At 46.2% G+C, this 18,277-nt stretch overlaps 4 protein-coding genes across 5 annotated transcripts; 3 read left to right on the top strand and 1 right to left on the bottom strand.

The window, feature by feature from the left end:
* The first annotated feature begins 308 nt into the window (after positions 1-308).
* Positions 309-6,346, top strand: LOC117836692 (probable apyrase 1). The gene is made up of 9 exons (XM_034716164.2): positions 309-1,107; positions 3,208-3,336; positions 3,450-3,506; positions 3,662-3,754; positions 4,015-4,220; positions 4,696-4,790; positions 5,263-5,480; positions 5,584-5,773; positions 5,871-6,346. The coding sequence occupies exons 1-9, from the start codon at positions 766-768 to the stop codon at positions 5,981-5,983; spliced, it is 1,443 nt and encodes a 480-aa protein (XP_034572055.1). The 5' UTR covers positions 309-765; the 3' UTR covers positions 5,984-6,346.
* Positions 6,347-6,496: 150 nt separating this feature from the next.
* On the top strand, positions 6,497-9,763 carry LOC117836689 (cytochrome P450 CYP72A616). Its single transcript, XM_034716161.2, has 4 exons — positions 6,497-8,224; positions 8,310-8,554; positions 8,654-9,041; positions 9,134-9,763. Exons 1-4 carry the CDS (start codon positions 7,571-7,573, stop codon positions 9,548-9,550), a joined length of 1,704 nt encoding a protein of 567 aa, XP_034572052.1. The 5' UTR covers positions 6,497-7,570; the 3' UTR covers positions 9,551-9,763.
* A 60-nt stretch (positions 9,764-9,823) lies between these two features.
* LOC117836694 (transmembrane emp24 domain-containing protein p24delta9) lies at positions 9,824-11,715 on the bottom strand. The gene is made up of 3 exons (XM_034716167.2): positions 11,093-11,715; positions 10,291-10,367; positions 9,824-10,195 (listed from the first exon to the last, which is right to left on the bottom strand). Exons 1-3 carry the CDS (start codon positions 11,501-11,503, stop codon positions 10,051-10,053), a joined length of 633 nt encoding a protein of 210 aa, XP_034572058.1. The 5' UTR covers positions 11,504-11,715; the 3' UTR covers positions 9,824-10,050.
* Positions 11,716-13,970: 2,255 nt separating this feature from the next.
* Positions 13,971-17,830, top strand: LOC117836690 (rhamnogalacturonan I rhamnosyltransferase 4). 2 transcript variants are annotated; one of them, XM_034716162.2, is made up of 8 exons: positions 13,971-14,337; positions 15,284-15,351; positions 15,470-15,558; positions 15,639-15,792; positions 15,884-16,173; positions 16,267-16,471; positions 16,548-16,705; positions 16,979-17,830. In XM_034716162.2, exons 1-8 carry the CDS (start codon positions 14,064-14,066, stop codon positions 17,238-17,240), a joined length of 1,500 nt encoding a protein of 499 aa, XP_034572053.1. In that variant the 5' UTR covers positions 13,971-14,063; the 3' UTR covers positions 17,241-17,830. The 2 variants fall into 2 exon arrangements, with proteins under 2 accessions (XP_034572053.1, XP_034572054.1); XM_034716163.1 differs by lacking the exon at positions 13,971-14,337 and adding an exon at positions 14,362-14,431.
* Positions 17,831-18,277: the final 447 nt, after the last annotated feature.

An 18,277-nucleotide genomic window follows, 5' to 3' on the forward strand; every position in this document is an offset into this window, starting at 1 on the left:
GAGTAGTATTTTACTTGTTTGTCTAAGTTTTCTTTACTATGTTGACAACAATAACATAATTTTTTTTTACCTTGCCTCAGTGCTTTTTGTTTTTTTCTCGACCCAGCCAGTTCGATTGAGATTGCAGCTGCAGCAGCCTTTATGCAGCTGCAGCCGACACCGTCTAGTCTGGCACTCTACTGTAGGTCAGTAGCCAAGTGGCGGTTGCAGCAACACGCGGGCCCGGAGCCCAAGGGCCAGCTGCAGCCCGCAGCCCTGCAGGCGCGCCCGCCCCTCCGCCCGGCAGGCATCTCTCTGTCACACCGGAACACCGGCACCTCGTCCCACAGGGCCCTGTTTCCCCGCTCCCCTCCCCCCTCCGCCGTGACTGAGCAAGGAGGCGAAAGCCGCGAAGCCGCCTCCGCGAATCGAGCCAATTTGCCGCTCGCGCCACCAGCTCCTTCGCCCCGATCGCAATGCCACCCCGGAGTCAACCCCAACGGTCGCCGTGACCGGCGCCGGAGAGATCTCGCGCGCCGAGCCCGTGGCTCCGCGCAGCTCTGCTGCCGCCGGCCCACCCGCCCACCCACCGACCCACGCGCTCGATAAGGCCGCGGCGCGCGGCCGCCCCGCACCGGCATCCTGGAGCCGCCGCAGCAGGAGGCGGTGAAACCGTCGCCGACCAACGGCCGCATCCGCTACCGCACGCCCTCGGCGGCCGATCTGCTCCCCGCGGACGATCTCGCCGCCGCCCCCTCCGCCGCGGAGGCCGCGGCGGCCGCGAGGATGCGGCGCTACTCGGGTGCCGGAGCACGGCAGCAGCAGCAGACGGAGGCCGTGGCCGACCGCGTGCACCGTTACCGCGGGGTGTTGCTGGTGGTGCTCGCGCCGGTACTCCTCATCTCGTTCGTGCTGCTGCTCATGCCGCGCGCGCCGACCTCCGCCTCAGGGGGTGGTCTCCTCGCCGCCGGCGGTCGGAGGTGGGGCCCCCGGGCCGTTGAAGACGGACCCAACAAGTACGCTGTGATATTTGACGCTGGCAGCTCCGGGAGCCGCGTGCACGTGTATTGCTTCGACGAAAACCTGGATTTGGTGCCCATAGGGAAGGAGATCGAGCTCTTCAAGCAGGTGAATTGGTTGGGCTTCCTTCTTGTCCATTCATTTAGTTTAACTTGCCTACTGTGTGGCGTTGCTGGGTGGGTTTGTTCGCTGTGGTCTGATGCAGGGGTGTTCTGAATGACCTTTGAAACGAGATTATTGATATGACACGGCCTGTTTGGTCTGCTTCTAGCCCAAGCCAAACTAAACATTGGTAGCGTCAATGGCAACTGGCCCCTCTAACAGAAATGAAAATTGAGTAACACCACTGGAATCTTATAAGATATATAATGTATGGCCAATCTAAACAATGATTATTTTCTTTAGACAAAATGTTGGAGTTGATCGGTTTTTGGCTATTCAAAAAAAATTTATCACCCAATTCGCTCCCACAATCCAGGCATTTGTCTATTTGGCTCTTGAGAGTTTGCAACCAAACAATCCTGCACTTTTTTTATAATATCCTTCAAATATTTTGTGCAAAATTTGGCAAACTGGTATTTTGGGCGTGCTTGGTTGCTGGCCACGCCCAGCCATGCCATAAGTGTGGCGCCACCACTAAATCTGTGCTGCTGTTTGGTTGTTGACAAAAGTTAGGCTGTGGCAGCTTTTCCCTTAATGATTTTGGTCAAGGTTCTGGCACTGAAAATTGCCACCACATGTTAGGCGCCGCCGCATCTGCAGCATGGCAATCTGTGGTCGGCATCCAAGCAGCCCCTTTGTATTGTAGATATAATTACTCAGTGCCCATTTAAGAATGCTGAAATGTGGGCAATTAATGTTGATCCTTTTATTTGTTCCCCATAAATTGTTGGAACAATAACATACCATCTCTAGATTTTCAGTCAGAGGAATATTGAATGATGAAGTGATGCCACTATGTGGTTTTACCTTTCATATTAGGACATGATAAATAGCAGCTTTTCCTTTAATTAATAAGTTATACTATCTCTCTTAGACCATAGTGTATGATTGGCTCTAGTTTATTAGGGCATGTTCAACGCAAGGTGCTTCGACACTAGTGCTTAAAAAGAGACAATGCTGTTACATCATTAAGCACAGGTATAAAAGTTAATCCTTACAGGGCAAACCGGTGCTCAAATAGGCTCAACCACTTTGTTGGCACACATTAAGTGCAAACTTAAGCATCTTATCCTAGTGCATATGACATGGCAAAATAACCAGTTTACTTAGCTGATCACCATGTCCAAACACCTGCAATGTACGTGCCCTTAGAAGTAGGACCGTAGCAACTGACACATGCTTATTACATATTACTGGCCATGAGCTCTTGCCATACTAAGGCATTAAGCCAGAACCATGTCATGATACATTAATGCTATTAATTCAAATGTGAAATCAGCTGACTGTTACTTAGATATGTCAACTTTAGGGATTTCACAGCTCTCGTTGAGTTTCTTGCTCCTGAAATCAGGAACACTGTTTAGTTATTTATAGTATTTAAATACATGACAAAATGTGACAGCAGACAGCTAATTTTTTGGGGAATAATCCCGAAATAGAGGATTACAAAAACTATTTTCTGCCAGGCTTTTGACCGAGTGCTTTTTTCAACAGCCTTTATGAATCTATTTGAATTTTGGATAGTCTTTGCTGAACAGTCACGTTGAAAACTAGCTTGAAACTGATTGAAGAATTGGCCCTTTATTATTAGGAAACTGGATTGGGGACTCTGCTTGGCTATCCAAACATTGATATTTCGCCCCTCATAGAAATTTATCATGTTATGGATGCTAGAACAAGAAAATTTGTAGCTTAAAACATTAGGAATCATGCCAAATTAAATGTACTGTAAAGTTGCATGTAGCTGTTCCGAGGTTTTATTTCTACGAAGCAATTAGAGGCTTGAACAGCTTTTCATCCTGGTTGAGCCTGTCCTCACTTCTCAAATAATATACCATATAATTTTTGGCCTTTGGGGGACTTTAGAACTTGCTGTGAAAAGATTAAAGATGTTCAGTTCTCTAAAGCACTCATTGACTTATCTGCAATTACCCTGCTATATATTTTCATCCTATTATATATTTGAATTAGAAAGAGCAATTGACCATCCAGAAAAGAGAGGGAAAGCTAACATCTCTGATTCTTTTCATCTTCCTTTTTCTGTAGAAAAAACCAGGCCTGAGTGCTCATGCGAATGATCCGCAGGAGGCTGCTGAATCACTTATTTCTCTTTTAGAGGAAGCTGAAAAGGTAGTTCCAGTAGAGTTGCGTAAGCAAACGCCTGTCAGGGTTGGGGTGAGTGATGGTTCCTGTATTGCATTTTATTGTAGTGGAAGCTGAAACAGCATCAGTTTTAGCAATAGTGTTTTTTTTCCCTAGCAAAAATGTAATTTTGGACTGTTGTGCAGGCCACTGCAGGTCTCAGAGCTTTAGGGACTGAAAGGTCTGAAGAAATTTTGCAAGCGGTAAATATTCTTCTTGTGGTAGTCTGGCAGTAGTATGTCTTATCCCTCAAAATGTGATCATTCCACCTTTTTTTGTAGCCTTATTTTTTACATTTATATTTGATATGCTTTGTATTCTCTTTTATTTTTGTCATTAATGAATATGAATTCTTCAGGTTAGGGAACTTCTTCGTGATAAGAGTTCTTTCAAATCCCAGCCAGATTGGGTGACTGTTCTTGATGGATCTCAGGAAGGCGCATTCCAGTGGGTACAGTGTTGTTCTAATTTATTCCCAATTCAATATGCTTCGGAGCTTTATTTTCTTCATTTCTCGTTATTCCTTTAGAATTGTTAACATTATTCTGTCATTGGTGTTAACCTGTTCCCGTCTAACTTTGATTTTGCAATGCCTGTAATCATGTTTTTGGCATTTTGAATTTGAAAGTAAAATGGTTATCCGTTTGCTGTTCTCCTGCAACCTTCACAACAAAAAGAAGCAACATGGATGTCTTTTATTTTCTTTTGTAGGTTACCATCAATTATCTTTTGGGAAAATTGGGAAAGCCATACTCAGACACAGTTGGAGTTGTTGATTTAGGAGGTGGTTCAGTCCAAATGGCTTATGCTATCTCGGAGAAGGATGCAGTAAAGGCACCTGACGTGTCAGATGATGAAGATTCCTATGTGAAAAAGCTCCTACTTAAAGGAACCACATACTATCTTTATGTTCACAGGTCCGCATCAAATATGTCCTCACATTCTAATATTATTATTGACTTTACTGCTATTTTCTTCCAATTTAATATACCAATGATGTCTAAAACCTGTGCTTAGTGTGGCTTACTCAATATTGAAGTTTGAATTCCTATGTCACTGTAGAAAGGTGAATCCTGCAATTGTTTGGAGGTTGCTACCAGATGTTAGCAGCTTGGGTGGTTGTAGTGTTAAAGAGTTAAACTGGTTTGCTAGTCACCAAGTGGGGCAATAATAATATTTATCCATCATACTCACCAGTGAGGCCACTGTATGTCTTTTGGTTAATCCTGCCACTTCTTGCCCCTTTTAACATTTATAGTGACATAGAATAGCATCATTTACAACAATGCGATGGTTTACTGTAGGAACTAGCATCGTAATATTCCCTCCATCTAAATAAGATGTGTAAAGAGCATAGATATAATATATAACTGTAAATATTGTTATCCACAGTTATTTGCACTATGGTTTGCTGGCGGCTAGAGCGGAGATCTTCAAAGCCGGCGAAGGCAATGATCACAGCGACTGTATGTTGGAGGGGCATCATGGTACGGTTGCTTTTTTTTTAATCTGCGAGGCCAATATCTAAATTGATATACCATTAGCTTGTTGTCTTTTTGGAATTTGAAATGAACTTCCTACATTTTACTATCAGCATTGAAAGAGCGAATGGTCACTTTGAAATAAACCAAACTTACAGAAAGACTATTTTCCTGAACTCCGTTCTATTCTAGACAGGGTCCATGCCCTGCTCTGGAATAAGCATAATCAATGTTGACTTGCCTTAAAAATTTTGCGTGCCATCAAATATTAGTCAAAGCATTGCACCATTCTGTACAATAGAGGCCCTTGATAAAAGCATGCTACTTTATCAGCAGATTAGTCTTACGATGAATACATGTTCCAGTTTCCAACAAAGATGAAATTATCCATCCGAATCACTGTAGCTAAATTGTCGATATCTGTTTTTTGTTTATTGCTCACAATATTATCAAATCTTAAATGTGCCATTAATTTCAGGGAAATACAGTTATGGTGATAATACATTTGAAGCATCAGGCTCACCTTCCGGTGCTAGTTATTCCAAGTGCAGGGCTCTTGCAGTGAGAGCTCTTAAAGTTGATGAACCAGCATGCACTCACATGAAATGCACATTTGGTGGTGTGTGGAATGGTGGCGGTGGAGATGGACAAAAGAATCTCTTTGTAGCATCTTTTTTCTTCGATAGGGCTGCTGAGGCAAGTCTATTTCACAATTGAGCTCTCTGATCTGCCTGAAGCGAATTGCTGTTGTCTTACTAATCCTATTCACGATTTGCACCTAATTGTTTCTCATCCTCAGGCTGGTTTTGTTGACCCAAAAGCAGCAACTGCTGAGGTTAAACCCTCAGACTTTGAAGAAGCTGCACGACGTGTTTGTAAATTGAATGTGAAGGATGCACATGCAACCTACCCCGATGTCTCAGAGGAGAACATTCCCTATCTTTGCATAGACCTTGTCTACCAGTACACATTACTTGTTGATGGATTTGGTATGGCTTATTTCGAATGAAAAATATCATGATAATCCTAGAACTTAGAACCTTCACATATATTTTCTTTTTCTTTTGGCCTTTTTTGTTCTTTCAGGCGTGAATCCTTATCAAGACATTACCTTGGTAAAGAAAGTGTCTTACGGCGATTCCTATGTTGAAGCAGCATGGCCCCTTGGTAGCGCCATTGAGGTTGCATCTTCATCGTAGGCAGAAACAGCTTGGCAGTAACTTATTCCTCTTTTTTTCTCTATAAAGGTATTCCATGATATAGTTTTGGCTTAGTTTACTGATCAATAGTAGTGAGTTTAGACCCTGAGTTTGATGCTAGGATTTTGCCTCGATTCACCATTTGTTATTCATTTTTCATTCTATTTGTTTAGCTTCCTACACATTAACATATACATAGTATAGGTTGGAGTTGTTTTCTGCTAGCCATTTTTTTACTTTTCCTCAACATTTCTCTAAAGGCCTTTGTCATTCATTATTTCTTCGATTCTGATACATAAATCTATTATCCATCATCGGATATGATTCGTAGGGTGGCTTATTGTGATGCCACTCTTTATGTTCCTTTTTGCCCATGTTGAATTGCTCGCTGATTTCCCCTTACTCTTAACAAGGAAACGGTCACGGAGAATGAACTTAAAATTGGCAATGCACTCTTTTCTTTTTGCTTTTCTGTATACGTGTTTTTTGCAACCTTGTGCCCATTCGTTTACTGCAGTCTGCATTCCTTTGTATTGCCCCGTTGTTAGGTTGAATCAGTTTGGTGTTCGTTGTCATTGATCTATCATGTACGCCGTAAGCGGTAGTGCCGATGGATTGGTTTCGTGAGCAGGCAGGCCGCCTTTCAAACCGTGTTGTAACATAGTTGTTATGCGCGGATGGGTTCAGAGGCGTGGCTTCGATCAAGCCTGACTGATTCAGGAATTGATCGAGTGATACAAGAAAGTATTCAGGCACCGACTACGCCTCTACGCCTCGTCATCCCGCCCTCCCAACTGCTTACAGTGCAATGTCAGCCTTCCTCCCCCAGGCCCCAGTGGTGTGGCAAACTCCTTGAATCCAAACCTCTCGCAAGCTCGCTGGACCCGAGACAAACTGGTAGTGAATCGAGAGACGAAATATGATTTCCTCATTTTTTTTAAAAAAAAAAATCTCTCGCTGTTATTTAGCTGCACGTCAAATTCACAGTCAGCACCGCCTAACTGTTATTCACCGTGTTTAGTAACATCACCAGGGCTGACTAAAGAACACTGTAAACGAAGCAGCACACGTGCATTGCGGTTGAAGCTTCTTACGCTAGTGCACTGACTGTGCATGCCTGATTGCCTGTTTTTTAAATGAAAACAAGTAAACAACCAATCTGAGCTGGGGCTGACCTCTAGGCAACACGAAGCTGCTAGGAAGCAAATCCGTCGCCTGGTACTTCACCACCAAGTTCCTTGAGAGTAAGGCCCCGTTTGTATCCGCTTATAAGCGGCTTATCGGTGGAAATAAGCGAGAATCTCGCCAAATACTTTGCTTATTTCCACCGATTCTCGCTTATGTGGTAAGCCGCTTCAACGATTTGAACTACGAGAAGCGAAAAGCGAGAAGCGAGAAAATCTTCGCTTAGATTATAATCTAAGCGTGGCTAGGAAAAGCGTATACAAACAGAGCCTAAGGCATGCCCGCCTCTCGCGTAGAGCGTCCAGTAACCTCACACCCCCAATGAATAAACTTTACTAAACAACGGTGTACTAAGCAGTCATAAGAGGCTAATCCAACCACGCCTATATAAGCCGACGACAAATGCCATACCACATCAATCCATCTCCAATTCTCCAGTCAAAGTCCACCCAATATCACTACCATCTCAGCCCAACCAGTCTGTTTCTCCCGCCGCTCGATCGTGAGGGTGAGAGAGCAATGGTTCTTCCAACAGGAGCCTCGTCGTACGCAGCCAGTGTGCCATGGAGCCTCCTGGCCTACGGCCTCCTAGGCCTGGCGCTCCTCCGGCAGGCCGGCCGGCTGCTGCACCGGATGTGGTGGAGCCCCCGGCGCCTGGAGCGCGCGCTGCGAGCGCAGGGCCTGCGCGGGAGGCCGCACAGCCTCCTCGCGGGCGACCTCCGGGAGAACGCCCGGCTGAACCGGGAGGCGTGGTCGAGGCCGCTCCCGCTGGGGTGCCACGACATCGCGCCCCGCGTCGCGCCGTTCCTGTGCGGGGTCGTGCGGGAGCACGGGAGGCGGGCGTGCCTCTGCTGGTTCGGGCCCGTGCCCAGGGTGATCGTCGCCGACCCGGGCTTGGCCAGGGACGTGCTGTCCAACAAGTTCGGGCACCTGGAGAAGCCCAGCTTCCCGGCGCTGACGAGGCTGCTCGCCGAAGGGGTCGCGGGGCTGGAGGGCGAGAAGTGGGTCAGGCACCGCAGGATCCTCAAACCCGCGTTCCATCTCGAGAAGCTCAAGGTATGCATGGTATTGAACTTGAACCTCTCTTCTTTTGTTCATTCTTGGCATGATCCTCTTCATGTATGGGCGTATGGCATTGCAGAGTATGCTGCCGGCGTTTTCTGCGTGCTGCGAGGAGCTGGTCGGCAGATGGGCGGAGTCTGCTGGCGCCGACGGTTGGTGCGAGCTGGATGTCTGGCCGGAGCTCCAGAACCTCACCGGCGACGTCATTTCTCGCACCGCGTTCGGCAGCAGCTACCTCGAGGGGAGGCGGATCTTCCAGCTCCAGGCAGAGCAAGGTGAACGCCTCGTGGCCACCATTCAGAAGATCATCATCCCAGGCTACTTGTGAGTTTTTATTCATTAGTTCCAGGCTCCATATACTAAGTACACTCTGCTGATACTGCACTGACCACGCCTATGCAAACGCTATGGGAACACACACAGATATTTGCCGACCAAAAACAACAGGAGGATGCACGAGATCAACGACGAGGTCACCTCACTCTTACGAGGATTGATCGAGAAAAGAATGCAAGCTATGAAAGAAGGCGAGATCGGCGGCAAAGATGATCTGCTGGGCCTGCTTCTCGAGTCAAATATGAGACACACTGACGAGCATGGCCCGTCCAGCCTGAGAATGAGCACCGAAGACGTCGTCGAGGAGTGCAAGCTCTTCTACTTCGCAGGGATGGAGACGACTTCCGTGCTGCTCACCTGGACGATGGTCCTGCTCAGCATGCACCCGGAGTGGCAGGACCGTGCGAGAGAGGAAGTCCTTGGCCTGTTCGGGAGAAACAAGCTTGAATACGACGGCCTGACCCAGCTCAAAACGGTGGGCCCTCACTGAAAAAAAATTATTCCAAAATTTATCGCGCTCAGCCTGCATCGTGTAGTTAAACGTCCTTAGTCCATCGGTACTTGCAGGTGACGATGATCCTTCACGAGGTTCTCCGGCTGTACCCTCCGTTTATCGCGATCAGCCGGAAGACGCACAAGGAGGTGGAGATCGGCGGCGTCACGTACCCGGCCGGCGTGGTGGTCGACCTGCCCGTGCTGCTCATCCACCACGACCCGGACATCTGGGGGAGCGACGTGCACGAGTTCAGGCCGGACAGGTTCGCCGAGGGGGTCTCCAGGGCGCCGCCCGCGTTCTTCCCCTTCGGCTGGGGGCCGCGCACCTGCATCGGCCAGAACTTCGTGCTGCTCGAGGCCAAGATGGCGCTGAGCATGATCCTCCAGCGGTTCGAGTTCGAGCTCGCGCCATCGTACACCCACGCGCCGCATACCGTAATCACCCTGCAGCCGATGCATGGAGCGCAGATTAAGCTCAGGGCAATCTGATCACTGAAGAACATTCATTACTGCTTTGGTTGCCTTGTGACCAGTGGATGAATCAAGGTGTCTTTAGATCTTGAAAGACATCTACTTGCAGATGTTGAAATATTAGAATTTCATGTTGTAGTATATTGGGTGCAATTGCTTTTAGCTGTATTAGCCAGGAATTGGTATTTTGTATCCTGTTACATTCTCCCAAGTAAATTTTCATTTTGTTCAGTTTCAGTTATTATTGATCTGTCGCAATGAAAAGTTTGGGAACAGCCTTCACTGCAGGAATTGCACGGAAAACTTGCTGATAAGTTTGAAAGTCACTATAGCTCTCCTGTAAGTGTACAACAAAAAGGTTTCCGGCATCCCCGTTCTAGGAGCCAAATTCTAATCTAAATCAGTAAATCGGTCAAATGACCGTCATTTTCTGAAAGAAATATTAGTGAATGGTCCATTCAATTCAACCTTATGAAATAGGGGAAAAGATTGTGTACAGGAGGACCTGTTCTAAACTTCTATAGTATATGCTGTTTCTGAAAGAAACTCTTCAGATGCCATAGCTGCAATCCTGCGACCCCGACGCACATGGCCAACGACAACAGGGTAAACGAGTGTATTCTTGTGGCAGTGTCTTCGTTGAGTCTCTGCATGTCGTGCTCACTGGCAGAAAAAGATCAGGGAGCACCAGAAATCAGTAGCGAGAACTCGGGTTGGTGAGAAAGAAACATGGGCTAATAGGCATAAAAAAATATCACCTCTGGCGCAGAGAAATCATCTCTTCGTGTATGAGTCGAGCAGAATCCTCCAATTTCTTCAACTCTTCAGCAATGGACTGGAAAGTGAGACATTTTAAGAATGCTCTCAAATTCAGATAGATTGCTAGTTTCATAGGGAGAATTCACTGAAAGAACTTGGACGATAGATGCTTGTTCCTCCTTTAGCATAAGCCACAATTTTCTTGAATTTAACGCAAACAAGCAAGAACTTCTACAATTAAGCATAATTAAATTTCATTGTGAAATTGTACAGGATTTGACCATTGTACTGGATTAACCAAACACTCCTTTTTTTCGGAAGTGAACAAAAGAATTTCCGATCACTGAAGAACTCTGACCACTGATCTGCACGAGTGCATTTGGTGCCCTCATTATGTCCCAAGTGATCAAGAAGATCGTAATTCACCTTGAGATTTGCCATGGTGATATTTCTTCTGTTGGAATACCGAGCCTAAACTGGGTTATAAAGTTTGAAATTCTTTTATAATCATTTATAAAATACCTTCCTCATGAACTAAACTGGAGTGGCTGAGTCTTCATAGTTGAACTACTAACTGTAGCAGGCCCAAACAACGATACGATACTTTTGTTTAGAATGACAATAAGATATTATGTTATTATGTTGCGGTGTCTAATTTAGCCATTTGACATTTATGTTACTCCTGTCAACATTCCTGTAATGCTTAGTATCAGCATGCAGTAAATTAGCAAACATTCTAAGGAGCAGTGAATTTCAATTTTCATAGGGAGCAAGTGGTTAAGGGATGACGGGGGAGCATACAGCGATGGGGCCTTGGTTGTTGGAGACAGCGACGGCGGGCCGGGACCCGGAGCCCCCGGCGGTGTCCCACTGCACGTCGACGGAGACGACGGCGCCGCGCTCGTAGCGGGGCGTCCAGAAGCAAGCGGTGTGCCCGCCGTCCTCCGCCGCCTGGAACCTGAACTCCCCGCGCTCCGCGGCCTCCGCCAGGTGGAGCTCCTCGCCGCGCGGACCCGTGACGCGCGCCGAGATCCTCGGGTCAGCCGCCGACGTGGACCCCGCCGCCACGCGGTACGAGGCGTGGGAGAGCACGCCGCGGCGGAGGTCCTCGGTCAGGCACTTGGAGCTGCCCGACGGCACGTCGAAGACCAGCGCCTCGGCGGCGGCGCAGGCGTGGAGGATGACGGCGAGGAGGGGCAGCGGAGCGGTCATTTCGCGCGAGATCTAGGCATCTCGCTGCTGCTCGTGCGATGAATTATTGGGACTTGGGAGGGAGAGGCGGTGTACGGGTGGTGGCTCGTCGGGTCCGGCCGTCCGGGACGTACGGGAGCTTCACGCCGACAGCAAGTGCGTAACCGCCGGTTGTTCAAGTGGGGAGAAACGAATACAATTTCGAGGGATCGTGGAAGAGAAAACAGCTAAGCCATAGACAGCTCGACTTGCATAATTGCATTCGCATCAACATATCATAGTTCAAATTTAAGATTAGATCCTAATTTTTTTAGGAATTCCTCTTTCAGTTTCACCATCACCGGGCCTAATGCTGATGGGCTGATGGCCTGATGTACAAAGTCTACCTGCCCTGGCCGAACAAAAACTTGATTTCCAAACCAAGTAAACCAACATCCGCTGGTTTGCGAGAATCTACCCGTACCATGACCATTGTTCGCCTAAACGACCGTTTCGTCCGTTTAAACAGCGTTTAAACGTTAAATAGAGACCTCCTGTGTTGTTTAGACCCGGTGAATTAAACGGTTGGACCGTTTAAACCCGTTTCAACCGTTAAAAACCATCTAAACCATCTAAACAGTATCGAGTTAAACGTGATTAGATGAAGTAAATGACCATTTAGTTTATAATTTAGTCAATAGAAGGATTACAACTACCACAATCAACACTAAACTAATTAGCATCTGTCGTGGGATTTAGATTTCTTCAAAAAAAATTATTTGGTAGAATACTTACATTTTACATTTGTAAATATGTAGACTTTCTAACAATATTTAACTTTTATATACATAAATATGTATATTTTAGTGTATAATTTATATACATAAATATGTATATTTTAGTGTTATTATACAAAACCGTTTAGATCGTTTAATCACATTTAAATACTATTTAAACGACCTAAACGCTAAACGCTAAATAAAAGGTGACCGACTATTTAACATTTAGCGTTTAGGATAACGTCTCGTGCCTCATACAGCCCTTCCGATCGCAGTTATAGCCGGAGACCCGGAGTGACGCCGCGACGCTTTCTGCCGGTCGAGATGGACCGCGGCGACGGCGCCCGCAGCCCGCAGGTGCCGCGACCTGGTGGGCACGCACACGGTTATGTCGCATGGCCGGCTGCCGTGGCTCGGCCGTTCGCTGCGTTCACGGGGGAGGCACCTGCCTGAAACGCGCGCGACAACCGACGGGTGGATGGAGTTTCAGTTGCGGATGAACATCACCTGTTCCATTTCCAAAAGAAAAAAAAAACAAGGAAGAATCGGTCAGCTGACATCTGCTGAGATCGAGTGGCTTCGATCGACGCGGCCGCACATGGCGGTCTTTTTGTAGATGGAGACTGGCCGAGCTCCGACGAAGCTGAACAGTTCTTTTAGGGTGTGATTGGTTGCTCTGGGCGTAGGGAGCCGGTATGGAGGACCGGTCCAAGCTTACGGGAGACAGGTTGAAATCGTGCACTAAGTTGTGTTTGGTTGTCTTTGTTGTTGGTCCGGTAGAAGACGGAATCATGTTTGGTTGCATGCATGGATAAGAGTTTTGGGTGTATGTCACATGGGTCCTGCGCGCTCACCTGCATCGTGCCATCCCGGCTCGCGAGGGAAGGTAGTTTTTGGGCGGACGGAGGGATGCGGGATGGGAGGGGTGGAGTGAACGAGAGGGTGCAGCCATATGATGCGGGAAGAGCAACCAATCATATCCAAGTGCACGAGATGATGCCGGATGGTCCTCCGGACGCCACCATCCCGCCTACCAATCACGCCTAACGGAAGAAGAAGCTGCGAGTGTAGCCCGCCACGTCAGATGTGCGCACCTGTCCAATCGCTAGATGTCCCTTGATAAGCTGGATGCTTTTGACTCGCTATATCCAGATTGTCAAGTTGGACCTATTTTAACGGCTAGGCCTGTCTCGACAGAAGTTCCGTAAACAATTTCGTGCATTTTTGCTGTCTTGGTAAGAGAAATGAGCATTCAATGTGAGAGGAGTTTCATCTTTATAACACTCGGGTTAACTTCGCTACATAGTTTTCAGTAAACTATACGTTTAAGCCTGTAGTCCATCACATGCGCAAAATATTTTGAATCCTCTACACTTCAGTCTTGGTATGAAACGGTTCAAACCACATCCATTAGTCGCTTGACCCAAATTAATGTGGAATGCAAAATTTCCCCGGGAAGCTTGAATTCTAGACTAGTTATGTTTCGAACAGCAGAAATGGCAATGCGAGTTCACCATCTTCGTTTGTTTTGTTTTTTTGGAAAAGAAAAGGTATATCCTTGTGTTATGTTTGAGCCAAAGTTTCATTCAGTCCTACAAAATGATGATTATAAAAGGACCCACGCCACGAACGTTGCGGTTACGCACCCTAACACCGACCGGAATCCCAACCAACCAACTCCCCCTGACGCCATCACACGGTAACGACCGCTCCTCCTGCGCTCTCGTCCACCTCCTCCACGACTCGTTCCTAGCGGCGAGCCCGGGCAGAAACACAAGCCTCGTACCAGCAGGCAGCCAAGCCAAGCGCCCAAGGCCCCCGCCATGGCCAAGCAGAAGGCCTCGCCGCCGGCCGCGGTCCGCCGCCGCCTCGGCGGCGCCGGGGCATCCGCCGTCGGGTGGGCGCTGCGCGTCGCGACCAGCATCGTGGCCTGGACGCTGCTCCTCCACCTCTTCACCTTCCTCGGCATCCCCCGCCCGACGCTGCCCATCGCGCGCCCGTCCTGCCTGGGCGGCCGCAACAACTCCGCGGCCGCCGAAGCCGTGGTTGCGGCCGGCGAGGCCATGCACCTGGCGCCCCCGGCTCTGCCTCCCAGGAGTGAGTGGTTCTCGTCTGCTTCATCCGGGGATTTGGGTAATGGGGGTCGTGTTTCCTGGAATCTGGGCCGACCTACTTGCTCTGCTCTTATCTGGTGAGGCCCTTCTGCTGCCCCCGTGGCGAGAATCAGAATGTGGTAGTTCTAGAGCATTTTATCAGCTGGATCGAATTGTTCCCCGGGAGCAATTCAAATAGCCCACTCAAATTCGACCCGTTCCTTGAATAATCCCTCGCATTTGGAGTGCCGTGCATTCAGAATTGCCGGATTAGTCAGTTGGTGATTACCTCTTAGTTCTCGATTATTGGGATTCTTTATCTTCTCGTAGTATTTTTTTAGAAAAACATTTTTGTCTCGTAGTTTGTGATGCGGACCGCAGAGTTATAAAAAATATACTTGCTGGGGTGCGGTTGGATGCTGTATCTTGGTATTTTCAGTGAAATCATGTTCTGGGGCCGAGTTGGTTCAGATCAACCAATGATTGGTGGCATCTCTTCGTTTGAATTTTTTTTATTTGGTCTTGTTGGCATGGACAATCTCCCTTAAGTTGGAAGTAGAATGAGAAACACCAGGTTTCATTAAATAACTAGTAGTAGTATGCCTTGAGACAATTTGGTATTTTGCAAGGAATGTTTTTTTATGTTTTTACCATTTTAACATGAACAGACTATTTAAACTAGGAGTTGGTTGACTTGGTTCCCACTCTGAAGATTCTAATCATCATCTAGGTGTTAGGTGATGATGACTTGAAAATAATCAGGTTCTAGTTTTGTTTATACCAGTAGATCAAGGTGTAGTTGCAGTAAATTTGAGTGCTCCAGAATACAGTTGGCTCATGTTGTCAAAGTGTATTGCATAGCATGATCTTGACAGTAGTCTGCCATCTTATTCCGGCAAATATGATAGATGATAATTCACTCCAAATATAACATTCCCTTTTGCATGTAGGACTTTACAAGAGTAATGGCTATCTTCTTGTTTCGTGCAATGGTGGTCTGAATCAAATGCGAGCAGCGGTTAGTACACTCTGTCAGACTATCTTAACACTCGCTCTATCTACTCATCAGCAGCTTCAAGGACAATTGGCCTCAAACTGTGCTTTTCTTATGCTTCACAAAATCTTGTTTCATGCAGATATGCGACATGGTAACTGTAGCACGCTACTTGAATATGACTATGGTGATACCTGAACTTGATAAGCAATCCTTCTGGGCTGATCCTAGGTGTCCAGTTTTGTCATATGCTTTCTTGGTTGAATACAGAATTAGGCAAGAATACTGATGCAAAGTTATACTTCTTTCAGTGATTTTCGGGACATATTTGATGTAAATCATTTCATCGATTCATTGAGAGGTGAAGTGAAGATTATCAAAGGACTCCCACAAAAGTTCAGTGAAAAAGTTCCTCTGTCAATGCAGCCAATCAGTTGGTCTAGTGAGAAATACTATTTGAGGCAGGTTAGATAGTAATCTTTCTCAAGAATGTGGAATTCTTTTTTAATCTTTTGTCACCTCTTGGGTCTCACATTCAGAGTGGGCTTGTTTGCAGATCTTGCCTCTAGTACGAAAACACAAGGTGGTACGTTTTAGCAAGACAGATTCACGACTTGCAAACAATGGCCTTCCTCTGAAGCTCCAAAAACTTCGCTGCTATGTTAACTACAATGCATTGAGATTTACACCATCCATTGAGGCTCTAGGCAACAAAATGGTCTCAGTTCTTAGGAGTACTGGGTCTTTTATTGTGCTTCATCTGAGATATGAGATGGATATGCTTGCTTTCTCTGGCTGTACACATGGGTGTTCTGATGAAGAAATGGAAGAGTTAACAAGAATGAGGTACTTTTTATGTTGCTGCTTCATCATTAACTTTATCTTCTCCTCTCAACCTTTATCTTCAATCTTCGTTGATGCCTGCCTTTTGGACCTCAGGTACGCATATCCCTGGTGGAAGGAAAAGGAAATAGACTCTGAGAAGAAAAGGCTCGAGGGATTGTGTCCCCTTACTCCTGGAGAAACAACATTAGTTCTTAAAGCTCTTGGTTTCCCCAGAGACACTCGAATATATATTGCCTCAGGTGAAATATATGGTGGTGAAAAAAGATTAGCTGTATTGAAGACAGAATTTCCTAACATCGTAAGCTCACCTTAACTCCACATGCATAAATTTTTGGAATGCTAGAATGATGCTTACTTGCAATTGTAAAATGTAGGTGCGGAAGGAGATGCTTTTATCTGATGATGAGTTACGACCCTTTCAGAAGCACTCAACTCAGATGGCAGCACTGGACTATCTTGTTTCTGTCGCAAGTGATGTTTTTATCCCCAGTAATGATGGAAACATGGCTAAAGTTGTAGAAGGACACCGCAGGTCTGCATACTTTGTTTGACCTTCCTAGCATTTGACTGCCTGTTCCTCCTTGACTTCCCATCAACTACATCTATTATTGCAACTTAGTTGATTTAGTAGAAAGTGTATAATGTCTACTTTTTGCATAGATATGTTGTACTATTTGTTCTCATGTGAATGATGTAGTTATAGGTGTTTTTTCCCTTCAGAAACCACTGAAGAATCATGACAGTGAAACCTGCAAAAAATAAATGTCTCTTGATTAGCTGACAATTGCTTATGCTGGGAATGCAGGTTTACAGGCTTCCGCAAAACAATACAGTTGGACAGGAAGAAGCTAGTTGAGCTTATAGATCTTTTTGAAGATCAGGAGCTGTCCTGGGAAGAATTCTCTGCCGCTGTCAAGGAGCTCCACATGGGCCGAATGAGCCAGCCCACCAGAAGGAGAGTTATCCCCGGACAACCGAAGGAAGAGGACTACTTCTATGCTAATCCTCATGAATGCCTTGGGCCTGCAAGAAAGCGAAGGGAAAGGTTAAAGCATATTGAGATTTGAATGCTACACGTTTAGCACCATGGTAGGTTGGTACAGATAGAATGCCAAAGTGAAAAGTGGCGATGTGATGTTTAGGCGCCATTTCAAATAACCAGAGTATAGCTGGTTGCAGCAATGGCGAAACAACCCTCAGCTTCCTCATTTAGCTGACCTCTGCTCGTGATTTTTGTCGAGCCTCGCCTTCATGAAGTGCAATTGTGTGAATAACCTGTAATCCTACTCTGCCTGGCGAAGCTCATCACCTTGCCACGAATTGAAGATCGTTTGTCTTGTCAAAGATTGACATAAAGCTCAAGAGAAGCCTTTGCCATCGAGAAACTTGATGGCTATTATTGTTCTTGGATTCAGATTTTGCTGATTCTGTAGTCATTTTCCCCTCCTGATGAGGTTTATTGATGGTATAGTAAGACTGAACTGGAAACTGTTGTTTGTTGTTGTAATCGATTGCAGGGCTAGGTCGAATTTGTTGCTGATGTGTAAAAACTGTTTCGCAACTTGTGGAACAGATAGCAGTGGACCAACTTGTGGTGTGCCATGGTCCATGGAATTGAGATCAAATTCTAACAAGTTTGAGTATCTGATTTCCTTTCTGTGCACGGCATTTCTGTCTAGCGGATCACCTTGCGGCACAGGATGCCACAATTCCCTCTTCTGCTCTTCATGAGCCTCATTCATGTACGTAGAGATAATATGCTCGGCGAGTCGGCATGGTCTAATGTTGCATCGGAAGGATCTAAATATATGGTTACTAACGCAATCGGAAACTTGCTGGCTATTACTGTAGCATTTTTTTTTGTTATAACCATCAGCACTAAGATTACATAGTTGAGATTAGAAACCTCTTACCAGTAACCAGCACGTGTATTATGAAAATGCATGTGTATTAGAGTGGAAAATGAACTAATGTCCCCTCAATACCTCCTAACATGTTTCGATTGTAGGGAATTAATCCGTTTCCAAATGAACAATATGCAAAATACAATTATACAAACAGGCAACTCAAATAACACATTGCGCACAGATAAATTGTTGGGAAG

Source organism: Setaria viridis, chromosome 9, assembly GCF_005286985.2.
Source record: "Setaria viridis chromosome 9, Setaria_viridis_v4.0, whole genome shotgun sequence".
NCBI lineage: Eukaryota > Viridiplantae > Streptophyta > Magnoliopsida > Poales > Poaceae > Setaria > Setaria viridis.